At 41.7% G+C, this 13,398-nt stretch overlaps 1 protein-coding gene across 1 annotated transcript; it reads right to left on the reverse strand.

Annotated features, from left to right (window-relative positions):
* Positions 1 to 506: 506 nt before the first annotated feature.
* Positions 507 to 1,437, reverse strand: LOC124037327 (splicing factor 3B subunit 5-like). Its single transcript, XM_046352040.1, has one exon. It carries the CDS (start codon positions 864 to 866, stop codon positions 633 to 635), a length of 234 nt encoding a protein of 77 aa, XP_046207996.1. The 5' UTR covers positions 867 to 1,437; the 3' UTR covers positions 507 to 632.
* Positions 1,438 to 13,398: the final 11,961 nt, after the last annotated feature.

The raw sequence follows: 13,398 nt of genomic DNA on the forward strand, positions 1-13,398 counted from the left end.
CTTAGTCGGCTAAGGGATTCGAACCAGAAACGTTTTGGTAATAAACCCAATGCTTTTAACAGTTAGGATACCTGCTGCAAATAAACTCAATCAAATAATCCCAAAAGTGCAAACTCATGCCAGGCAAGATAAATAATGTGCACCTCAAGTATTGACATATTCCACCCAGGTCTGTGGTCATATCGCTCTCTAGACAGTTTTCTGGGCTTTAGGCCTAATTTGATCAATATCAGTTAAAGGAACACACTCTCAAATTAACAGTAACTGTTTAGATAACTGTTGAAGTCATTGATAATGAGCTCTTATAGGGGTGCAATGTACAGAACATTTTACAATTATCATTCTCAAACCTCACTGTCAGTTGTAACCACAAGATGATAGCGGTAAGGGAAAATTAACATTTTGGGGGGGGCAAATAAGGACACCTGACCACAACCACTGTATCCCCAATGTTTATTTTCTATGCAAACATCACACTGATGGGAAACTTATACATTGTTCATAAACATTCCTTCCGTGTCATGTATCTCGAGCCTCAAGCTTCTTATCAACAATGGATACATTTAGACAGCCGAACAGTAAAAACACAAAGTTCTACATATTCTCAGTTTAAATCCTTAGCCTAGGAATTGTCAGGTTTGTCCGAAGGTGGGACACAGGATGAGATTGAAGCGCACTCGGGCTTTGCTCTTGTTCTCAGCAACAGAGAAGTAATTCAACAGGTCAAAGTGACCCATATATGAAAAGTATGAGTCCTGATGTTGGTTCACCAAACACTCCCACTTCCTGGTGTCCGCAAAGCCTGTTCCAATGTATTTAGATTGAAGATGCTCCAACTGGCTGTGAAGGTTGTGGCTGTCTGTCATCTTCAGGCAGATGTCTGAACAAGGAAGGAATATTATTTCAGTGCATATAGCTGTTATTTAGCCAATGTTACAAACTTAGCAATACCCTGATGAAGACAGCTTGGCTGTTGAAACGTTGGTAATTACAATTTTGCATCTGAGCTCCTAGAGTGTGCGGCTATCTTTTATTTTCAAACAACCTTAGACATTTTTGTCATTTGCTTTGTATAGCCAGAAACTGTCCTTTAAACTTTGCCAGATGTCCACCTGTTCCATACTTTTACTGCCATTATGATTTATATCACCCAACAGACGCAAAACCATGTAAACACCTGAATGAGCTTGGCTAGTACACATGCATCACGTGCATGTATTTAGCTTACATTGTGCGTGTGTAATGGACATCACGCTGCTTGCTTAGTGAGTATTGCTTCCATCGGCTCAAACCAAACTCTGAACCCAGGAACTCTGCCTTGCTAGCACACGAGACCACCCTACTGGGGTCTTACCAGTCGATCCATGTGAAAAGCTAGCTATTCGGCGGCGCAAGTGGAGATACTTCAGGCTGAGGAGTGAGTTTCACATCCCCATGTGCTACATTCACCCCTCAAACTTACTCCACAGTGACCCCAGAGCGACTGAGTGCAACTGTAAATCTGAGTCATGGCACCATCTGTTAGCGACATCACAATGCTTGCTTAGCGAGTACTACTTCCTCCTAATTTGGCTCACACCCAGGACCTCTGCCTTGCTAGAACATGTGACCGCCCTCCTGAAGCATCATAGCAGTCGCACAAAGTGAAAAGCTAGCTATTCAGCTGTGCAAGTGGAGACACTTCAGGCTGAGGAGTGAGCTTCACACATCCCCATGTACTATATTCTCATGCCTCAGGTGATCAACAAACCCTGAGAGCCACACACTGACCCGCCCTTTGAAGTGTGATATTAACTACGGCATAATAAGGAAAACAAGGAAAGGGTGTATAGGGTGTCCAAGGGTGTATAGGGTGTCCAAGGGTGTATAGGGTGTCCAAGGGTGTATAGGGTGTCCAAGGGTGTATAGGGTGTCCAAGGGTGTATAGGGTGTCCAAGAGTGTATAGGGTGTCCAAGGGTGTTTTGGGTGTCCAAGGGTGTATAGGGTGTCCAAGGGTGTTTTGGGTGTCCAAGGGTGTTTTGGGTGTCCAAGAGTGTATAGGGTTTCCAAGGGTGTTTTGGGTGTCCAATCAAAAACGCATTTGTTAAATGGGTAGATCAGAGATGGACAACTCCAGTCCTCAGGGGCCTGATTGTTGTCACACTTTTCCCCCAGCTAACACAACTGACTCCAATAATAATCAACTGGCTACCTGACAGACTCACTCTCACGTTGAACTCATCATCTTTCTACTGGCTACCTGACAGACTCACTCTCCCGTTGAACTCATCATCTTTCTACTGGCTACCTGACAGACTCACTCTCCCGTTGAACTCATCATCTTTCTACTGGCTACCTGACAGAGTCACTCTCCCGTTGAACTCATCATCTTTCTACTGGCTACCTGACAGAGTCACTCTCCCGTTGAACTCATCATCTTTCTACTGGCTACCTGACAGACTCACTCTCCCGTTGAACTCATCATCTTTCTACTGGCTACCTGACAGAGTCACTCTCCCGTTGAACTCATCATCTTTCTACTGGCTACCTGACAGGCTCACTCTCCCGTTGAACTCATCATCTTTCTACTGGCTACCTGACAGAGTCACTCTCCCGTTGAACTTGTAATCTTTCTTCTGGAATCCGCAGAACACAAAACAATTGCAACAAAAATGTATGGTATTGAAAAACCATCCCTTGGCTATTTCCAAATATCCTGGTATACGGTATACCGCCCAAGCCTGTTTCGTAACCTAATCCAATAATAATTACTGAGCTTTGTTGACATAGCGGTGCAGGTTTCTCGTAACAACTCGAGGATTTTACATTTTATGGCCGTCGTCTTAAAAGTTGTTTTCGTGGGTTGCAAAATTAGCATGACACGAGCTGAATTAAATATAAAAGGCTTTGACATTTTACAGAGGTGCTTGTTTTTGTGAGAAATCTTCGAAAAATAACAGGAATTTCAAATGAATATGAAAGCGCATACTAAAATATGAAAACATGTCCATCTTACGTCCTAGCGTCTATCGTTTTTAAGTGAAGGCCTGCAGTCAATTTGTGCAATACATTAGGTGATAATGCTGATCACATTCTTAATTTCACCTGTTACATTATTTCACATTGTGAAGATGACTTAGTTCCCCAGAACAGTTGAGCCAGTCACGTGTTTGTTTGAAAATAGCACAACAGGAGAAAGCAGGAGCAGGTGAGCCCAGGTGTGTATTGACAGTGGTTGTGTTTTATATTGAAAATTAAGTGGGTTTTTTTCGTCAATAGAGTGATCAGGGACATGCAACTATAATTTTCCTTGAAATAAAATAGTTTCATTTTTATCAAATGACAGAAGTGTAATAGTATTTTGGCTGGCAGCTACACAAGTAAATGTGGCTTACAATGCAGAAACGATGCATGGCCATCATATTTCTAATGTTTTGCCCTATCATAGAAAGTATTTAGCCAGTTACATTTCCTAATGTTTTGCTTAAAGTTAATCTTGCATAAATATATATATATATATATATGTTAATGCGAGTGTAGCGAAATGCTTGTGCTTCTAGTTCCGACAATGCAGTAATCTAACCTAACAATTCCACAACTACTACCTTATACACACAAGTGTAAAGGGATAAAGAATATGTACATAAAGATGTATGAATGAGTGATGGTACAGAATGGCATAGGCAAGATGCAATAGATGGTAAAGAGTACAGTATATACATATGAGATTAGTAATGTAGGGTATATAAACATAATGTGGCATAGTTTAAAGTGGCTAGGGATACATGTATTACATAAAGATGGCAAGATACAGTAGATGATATAGACTACAGTATATACATATGAAATGAGTAATGTAGGGTCTGTAAACATTATATTAAGTGGCATTGTTTAAAGTGGCTAGTGATACATTTTTACATCAATTTCCATTATTAAAGTGGCTGGAGTTGAGTCAGTATGTTGGCAGCAGCCACTCAATGTTAGTGGTGGCTGTTTAACAGTCTGATGGCCTTGAGATAGAAGCTGTTTTTCGGTCCCTGCTTTGATGCACCTGTACTGACCTCGTCTTCTGGATGATAGCAGGGTGAACTGGCAGTGGCTTGGGTGGTTGTTGTCCTTGATGATCTTTATGGCCTTCCTGTGACATCGGGTGGTGTAGGTGTCCTGGAGGGCAGGTAGTTTGCCCCCGGTGATGCGTTGTGCAGACCTCACTACCCTTTGGAGAGCCTTACGGTTGTGGGCGGAGCAGTTGCCGTACCAGGCGGTGATTGTGCATCTGTAGAAATTTGTGAGTGCTTTTGGTGACAAGCCAAATTTCTTCAGCCTCCTGAGGTTGAAGAGGCGCTGCTGCGCCTTCTTCACAATGCTGTCTGTGTGGGTGGACCAATTCAGTTTGTCCGTGATGTGTACGCCAAGGAACTTAAAACTTACTACCCTCTCCACTACTGTCCCGTCGATGTGGATAGGGGGGTGCTCCCTCTGCTGTTTCCACAATCATCTCCTTTGTTTTGTTGACGTTGAATGTGAGGTTATTTTCCTGACACCACACTCCGTGGGCCCTCACCTCCTCCCTGTAGGCCCTCTACACATCATACAGAGCGCTGTCTGCTGATAGGATGCCTGTTCATGAATTATCATGTTTAGAAGTGCAAAATTAGTCTGATGCCGAGCAGAAATTACAATAACAATCATTTTAGATCTGTGTTTACAAAACGCAGCAAGATGTTACTTATGCGTTTTATGTGGCTAAATTAATACGGTGACAGGGCATCATATTGTGTTAGCTTTCTGCCATGTTTGAGAAGTCAAAGCCCTTTGGATTAGTTATTTGTACAGCTGCCACTGCTATCTTGATTACCTTGTGTTTTTCTCCTCTCAGTTCTCCATGGTCTTCTCCTCCCCCCTCTTCTCCAAGCAGTCAGGCCTGTTGCCCTAGCAACTCCAGACTACACACAGACACAGCCTGTAGACATGTTGTTAGAGAGCCAGTACTGCATGTGTCAAAACTTTCTTCATTTGCACAATGTCTCTTGTTCAATTTCGCTTGTAAATGTCCAAACTCACCAAAAATGACATTCTTCAGTTTCTTGGCAATTTCTCACATGGAATAGCCTTCATCTCTCAGAACAAGAATAGACTGACGAATTTCAGAAGAAAGGTCTTTGTTTCTGGCCATTTTGAGCCTGCAATCGAATCCACAAATGCTGATGCTCCAGATACTCAACTCGTCTAAAGAAGGCCAGTGTTATTGTTTCTTTAATCAGGACAACAGTCTTCAGCTTCATAATTGCAAAAGGGTTTTCTAATGATCAATTAGCCTTTTAAAATGATAAACTTGGATTAGCTAACACAACATGCCATTGGAACACAGGAGTGATGGTTGCCGATAATGGGCCTCTATACAGCTATGTAGATATTCCACAAGAAATCAGCCGTTTCCAGCTACAATAGTCATTTACAATATTAACAATGTCTACACTGTATTTCTGATCAATTTAATGTTTTTTAATGGACAAAATAAATAGATTTTCTTTCAAAAACAAGGACATTTCTAAGTGACCCCAAACTTTTGAACAACAGTGTATGTCCTGGATGGCAGGAAGCTTGGCTTGGCTTGGAAATACAAGATCCCAGAAATTTTTCATAAGGACATTTTTTAAACATTTCTCAAGTAAAATGTGCACAAATTTGTTTGCATCCCTGTTCATGAGCATTTCTCATTTGCTAAGATCATCTATCCACCTGACAGGTGTGGCATATCAAGAGCCTGATTAAACAGCATGATCGTTACACAGGTGTACCTTGTGCATGGGACAGGGCATAAAATGTACTTTTTGGTCCACCAGCCACAATGGCAGGTAGATCAAAAAAATCTACCAGCCACTCAGACCTTTTACCAGACAAAATTACACCAACAAAACACATAGAAACGGATTATAATGCTTTGTAATGTTTAGAAAACAAATGTGTTACTAGTAAGAAGTAATGTGGTATATTGTTTTTCATTTTTGTGACCAAAATATGTTCTGTCAGAACTATGAAAATAGCTACTGCATCATTTATTTTACTATAAATGTGATCAGAAATGCTTGCACTATCTCGGGGAAGCTCATCTGCGTGCTCATCGTCCTCACCAGTGTCATGACCTAACTTCAGTTCGCCGTCACAACCAACTTCAATGGACAAATGCTCAACTTCGATGGCCACTGGCACACTGGAGAAGTGTGCTCTTCACAGATGAATCTCAGTTTCAACTGTACCAGGCAGATGGCAGACAGCATGTATGGCGTCATGTGGGTGAGTGGTTTGCTGATATCAACGTTGTGAACAGAGTGACCCATGGTGGGGGTAGGATTATGGTATTGGCAGGCATAGGATACGGACAATGAACACAATTCAATTTTATTGATGGCAATTTGAATGTACAGAGACTATGACAAGATCCTGAGGCACATTGTCGTTTCATTCATCCACCGCCATCACTTTACGTTTCAGCATGATAACGCACGGCCCCATGTCGCAAGCATCTGTACACAATTCCTGGAAGCTGAAAATGTCACAGTTCTTCCATGGCCTGCATACTCACCAGACATGCCACCCATTGAGCATGTTTGGGATTCTCTGGATCAACGTGTACGACAGCGTGTTTCAGGTTCTGCCAATATCCAACAAGTCATCACAGCCATTGAAGAGGAATGGGACAACAGCCTGACCTGGGCTGATAGCCTATTTGGCTGATAAACCTTAGTTTACAGACCAATATATTTTAAACTACATTGTTAGTTTACTTAGCATAGGGAAGATCATAATAACTATGCTACAAACAACCCACACAATTTATTTGCTTATGTTACCAGCATTGCACCGTGTAGATGCGAGAAAAATAGACTTGATGCCGTAGATGCCGTTTGAATTTAGCTTTAGTGTGCGTCTGTGTTAAGCTGTGTGTGTGTCTTGTTAGTCTATGTGTGATGAGGTGTGTGTTGGTGGGGGTGCTGTGTGAGTGTGTGGGGATGCTGAGAATTGTGTGTCTGTGATAGGCTGTGTGTGTTTGTGTGTGTGTGTTTTGGTAGGGGTGCTGTGTGCATACATGTGTGGAGATGTATGGTGTGCGTATTAAATATCTAATTTACATAATACAGAAAACCTGTATTATAATTTCATGAATTGTTTCAAATTGTTACAAACCACGCTTTGTATAACAATAATATGACCACCCTATGCACAAAAATTGTTGAATTTAAGAATCTAGAAAGGTAATTTAGTGCCATTATTGACTAGGGATTAACATTTACCTGTCAGCAACTGTTGACCTTTTCTGGTAACTTGAAAATAAGATCTTAGTAATTGTAAATCCTATCCTCATGAAATGAAATGTTGTGTGTTCTCTATAACATGGAATACAAAGTATAACACCAGAACCAATGTTTTATTTAGTCCCATAACACCCCACCCTAAACATTGTGGCGATATAAAATGGCATAGCAGTTCAGTCGTCTTTTGTCCTCGTCTTGTCGTGTCCCGTATATATATATATATATATTTACAACTTTTTTCACATACATTTTATTTTTATTTTCCATCAATTCATCTTCAAAACACTCTCCTGCAACCCACTTCACCAATTTATAAAAAAAGTATTATTTACCTCAAATCTGTAATCCTCCAAGAAGCTAGCCAGAAACTAGCCAGAAACTAGCCAGGAGCTAGCCAGAAGCTAGCCCAGAAGCTAATCCAAAAGCTAATCAGAAGCTAGTTTAGAAGCTAGTTAGCTTATTTACTGGCAAATCGTTAGTATTCAGCTACAAGGTACATTATACCTTGATGCCAGAAACTAGCCAGAAGCCAGCCAGGAGCTAGCCAGAAGCTAGCCCAGAAGCTAATCCAGAAGCTAATCAGAAGCTAGTTCAGAAGCTAGTTGGCTTCTTTCCTGGCAAATCGTTAGTATTCAGCTAACCACGGTATTCAGCTAACCATCCTTTAGCTCGAAAATCTATCGCCAGTTTGGTACGGCGCAGCGCGGAACGGAACATACTGGACCAATTTTTCTCTCCATGTCCCTGGATTTCAACTGCTCTCTGGACATTCATACCCGGATCTCACAGTTAGCTAGCTGCTATCCGTGTGACTATTGGCTTTCGTCGATTCCGGAGCAAACATCAATTATTCCGGAGCTAGCCAGCTCCGTCAATCACTCCTGGGTTCCATCAATCACTCCTGGGCTGCAGTCACCTATCCGGACCCGTTTTACTGCCTACGCGGAGCCCCACCGGGCCTTCATAACTGGACTGCCGACGTTATCTACCCGAAGGAGATCCGGTTGGCTCATCCATCGCGACGTTACCTGAACGCCCATCTGCGGCCTGCTAAACGTTAGCTGTCATAACGGCTGCTATCTGAATAGACAATCGGACAATTGACTTATTTTTATTATTATTATGTTTTCTTCTTGGGCCTCTATAACTATATCTATTGTTTTTATTTTTGTTGTTGTTGTGTGATTTGGATTAATCCCCTCTACCACACGGAACCCCACTAATCTACTGACGGAACGCAAGAGGTGGCTAACAACAGACCTCCATCCTATGCTAGCTTGCTACCGATGGCCTGGCTGGCTGTCTAAATCGCCGTGACCCCCAACCAACCTCTCCACTCACTGGACCCTTTTGATCACTCACCTAAGCATGCATCTCCTTAATGTCAATATGTCTTGTCCATTGCTGTTCTGGTTAGTGTTTATTGGCTTATTTCACTGTAGAGCCTCTAGTCAAATCAAATCAAATCAAATCAAATCAAATTTTATTTGTCACATACACATGGTTAGCAGATGTTAATGCGAGTGTAGCGAAATGCTTGTGCTTCTAGTTCCGACAATGCAGTGATAACCAATAAGTAATCTAACTACACCTTATACCTTATCCAACCTATTAGTTCCACCACCCACACATGCAATGACATCTCCTAGTTTCAATGATGTTTCTAGAGACAATATCTCTCTCTTCATCACTCAATACCTAGGTTTACCTCCACTGTATTCACATCCTACCATACCTTTGTCTGTACATTATACCTTGATGCTATTTTATCGCCCCCAGAAACCTCCTTTTACTCTCTGTTCCAGACTTTCTAGACAACCAATTCTTATTGCTTTTAGCCGCACCCTTATTCTACTCCTCCTATGTTCCTCTGGCGATGTAGAGGTGAATCCAGGCCCTGCAGTGCCTAGCTCCACTCCTATTCCCCAGGCGCTCTCTTTTGACGACTTCTGTAACCGTAATAGCCTTGGTTTCATGCATGTTAACATTAGAAGCCTCCTCCCTAAGTTTGTTCTATTCACTGCTTTAGCACACTCTGCCAACCCGGATGTTCTAGCTGTGTTTGAATCCTGGCTTAGGAAGACCACCAAAAATTCAGAAATTTTAATTCCAAACTACAACATTTTCAGAAAGGAAAGAACTGCCAAAGGGGGCGGTGTTGCAATCTACTGCAAAGATAGCCTGCAGAGTTCTGTCCTACTATCCAGGTCTGTACCCAAACAATTTGAACTTCTACTTTTAAAAATTCACCTCTCTAAAAACAAGTCTCTCACCGTTGCCGCCTGCTATAGACCACCCTCTGCCCCCAGCTGTGCTTTGGACACCATATGTGAACTGATTGCCCCCCATCTATCTTCAGAGCTCGTGCTGCTAGGCGACCTAAACCTAAGCCCCCGTGATATGCAGCTTTTCAGGGAAGCTAGAAACCATTATACACAGGCAGTTAGAAAAGCCAAGGCTAGCTTTTTCAAGCAGAAATTTGCTTCCTGCAACACTAACTCAAAAAAGTTCTGGGACACTGTAAAGTCCATGGAGAATAAGAACACCTCCTCCCAGCTGCCCACTGCACTAAAGATAGGAAACACTGTCACCACTGATAAATCCACCATAATTGAGAATTTCAATAAGCATTTTTCTACGGCTGGCCATGCTTTCCACCTGGCTACTCCTACCCCGGGCCAACAGCACTGCACCCCCACAGCAACTCGCCCAAGCCTTCCCCATTTCTCCTTCTCCCAAATCCATTCAGCTGATGTTCTGAAAGAGCTGCAAAATCTGGACCCCTACAAATCAGCCGGGCTAGACAATCTGGACCCTTTCTTTCTAAAATTATCTGCCGAATTTGTTGCCACCCCTATTACTAGCCTGTTCAACCTCTCTTTCGTGTCGTCTGAGATTCCCAAAGATTGGAAAGCAGCTGCGGTCATCCCCCTCTTCAAAGGGGGGGACACTCTTGACCCAAACTGCTACAGACCTATATCTATCCTACCATGGCTTTCTAAGGTCTTCAAAAGCCAAGTCAACAAACAGATTACTGACCATTTCGAATCTCACCATACCTTCTCTGCTATGCAATCTGGTTTCAGAGCTGGTCATGGGTGCACCTCAGCCACGCTCAAGGTCCTAAACGATATCTTAACCGCCATCGATGAGAAATATTACTGTGCAGCCGTATTCATTGATCTGGCCAAGGCCTTCGACTCTGTCAATCACCACATCCTCATCGGCAGACTCGACAGCCTTGGTTTCTCAAATGATTGCCTCGCCTGGTTCACCACCAACACTGTGTTAACAACCCTCCAGGCAAGCTTCAATGCCATACAACTCTCCTTCCGTGGCCTCCAATTGCTCTTAAATACAAGTAAAACTAAATGCATGCTCTTCAACCGATCGCTACCTGCACCTACCCGCCTGTCCAACATCACTACTCTGGACGGCTCTGACTTAGAATATGTGAACAACTACAAATACTTAGGTGTCTGGTTAGACTGTAAACTCTCCTTCCAGACCCATATCAAACATCTCCAATCCAAAGTTAAATCTAGAATTGGCTTCCTATTTCGCAACAAAGCATCCTTCACTCATGCTGCCAAACATACCCTTGTAAAACTGACCATCCTACCAATCCTCGACTTTGGCGATGTCATTTACAAAATAGCCTCCAATACCCTACTCAACAAATTGGATGCAGTCTATCACAGTGCAATCCGTTTTGTCACCAATGCCCCATATACTACCCACCATTGCGACCTGTACGCTCTCGTTGGCTGGCCCTCGCTTCATACTCGTCGCCAAACCCACTGGCTCCATGTCATCTACAAGACCCTGCTTGGTAAAGTCCCCCCTTATCTCAGCTCGCTGGTCACCATAGCATCTCCCACCTGTAGCACACGCTCCAGCAGGTATATCTCTCTAGTCACCCCCAAAACAAATTCTTTCTTTGGCTGCCTCTCCTTCCAGTTCTCTGCTGCCAATGACTGGAACGAACTACAAAAATCTCTGAAACTGGAAACACTTATCTCCCTCACTAGCTTTAAGCACCAACTGTCAGAGCAGCTCACAGATTACTGCACCTGTACATAGCCCACCTATAATTTAGCCCAAACAACTACCTCTTTCCCAACTGTATTTAATTCATTTATTTATTTTGCTCCTTTGCACCCCATTATATTTATTTCTACTTTGCACATTCTTCCATTGCAAAACTACCATTCCAGTGTTTTACTTGCTATATTGTATTTACTTTGCCACCATGGCCTTTTTTGCCTTTACCTCCCTTCTCACCTCATTTGCTCACATTGTATATAGACTTGTTAATACTGTATTATTGACTGTATGTTTGTTTTACTCCATGTGTAACTCTGTGTCGTTGTATCTGTCTAACTGCTTTGCTTTATCTTGGCCAGGTCGCAATTGTAAATGAGAACTTGTTCTCAACTTGCCTACCTGGTTAAATAAAGGTGAAAAAAAAAAGTTAAACCTAAATGTGTTTTTGATAACATTAGTTGAGTCAATTATATAATTCCCGTTAGCTATCTTTCAAAAAAATTGAAGAAAAAAAATTGCTAGGAAAACTTGGGGGGGCCAAATAAAACCTCTTGCAGGCCAAATTTGGCAGCTGAGGAACCCCGCAATAGGACGTGTACTGTTGTTGTCACGTTATTGCCATATGATTTCACATGTTGTGTTGTTTAAACACTTTTATCACACTGATTTGTGAGTAACAAGTAGGTAAATGAATTAGCTAGTTGAGTTTACACACTTCCCATGCATTGTTTATACTCCGGCTAGTCTAAATAGCTGACTTTAGCTCAAAGGGTTAGCTAGCATGTTTTTTTTGAAAACAACAAAATCTATTTAGATATTCACATTAATTATGTTCTGTCATAGCTAGCTACTTACTCAAACTCAAGACGTTTTTTCAAATATGTACGACAACGTCTACAATTTCAGTTCAGCGCGGTTCATTCACAGAGGAATTGGGGTCATATCGGAATGTCTCGTATGTGTAAAATAGAATTATGTCAGGTGGGAAACAAAGCCAGCCACATAGAGAACCTATAATTCATATAATTCATTACTACCATTTGTACTAAAATCATGACGGATTTGCTGCACGCATTAATTTGTTAAATTGAACATTGTTTGCAATCAATCCAACTGAGTGTATTGCATAAAAATCATACAGATTGAAATAACATTGCAGTTGTAATATAATCCCATACAATTCTAGATATGACAAAAGCAATTTAAAAAACTTCCTTGTGAATTTGAACCAAGGTCTTATTTCAATGAACAGGGAAGTATCCCGAATAAGTAGTTATTTATTTTTTTGTCTGTATTTCATCCTATTCATCCTTATTTCATTAAGTGCAAAGGCCTCCATTTTTGGGTCCATCTAATTGTCCATCTCTTGAGGCCTAACTGTCACAAGCCAAGAGAGGAAGTGATCTGTATTGGGCACTAATATACTGTGAACTGTGTGAACCTGATGCGAAAAAGGTATGCCACCATAACCACCTATATATAAAGAATATTGACGGATAAAGCTATCATCATTTTTATTACACGCCAACATTGATATTTATGAGGAGAACTCATCTGACAGAGGGAACTGTTGCTTCAATCATAATCACAGTAACAGAAGGCTGCTGTGATTCAACTATGAGAAATATATCTGTTTAGAGCACAGTTTCATGATCAATTACTGTTGTCACAAAGGTTGTAAAACCTTATCACAATTATATAAACATCACATACATTTATTGAAGGCCATGAAAGTCCTTCATTTTCACTTTGCTGAAAATAGACTATCCAATTAAAATGAGAGAGAGAGCAGGGCCTGTGTTGCTCTTTCAATGTGCTCATGTTTTCTGGAGTGTCACTGAAACTGGAGTGTAGTTTTGTGATGGGGACTGTGTTGCCATAGTAATGAAATATACGGGGCTCTTAGAGCAAGACGAATAATGCCAGAACTATTACCTAACTTTCCTCTGTGCCTTACAATGTTTTTACCATGTTTGTGCTGCTACCATGTTGTGCTTCTGCCATGTTGTGTTGCTACCGTGTTGTTGTCCTACTGTGTTGCTACCATGTTGTGTT

This window comes from Oncorhynchus gorbuscha, linkage group LG06 (genome assembly GCF_021184085.1).
Source record: "Oncorhynchus gorbuscha isolate QuinsamMale2020 ecotype Even-year linkage group LG06, OgorEven_v1.0, whole genome shotgun sequence".
Lineage (NCBI taxonomy): Eukaryota > Metazoa > Chordata > Actinopteri > Salmoniformes > Salmonidae > Oncorhynchus > Oncorhynchus gorbuscha.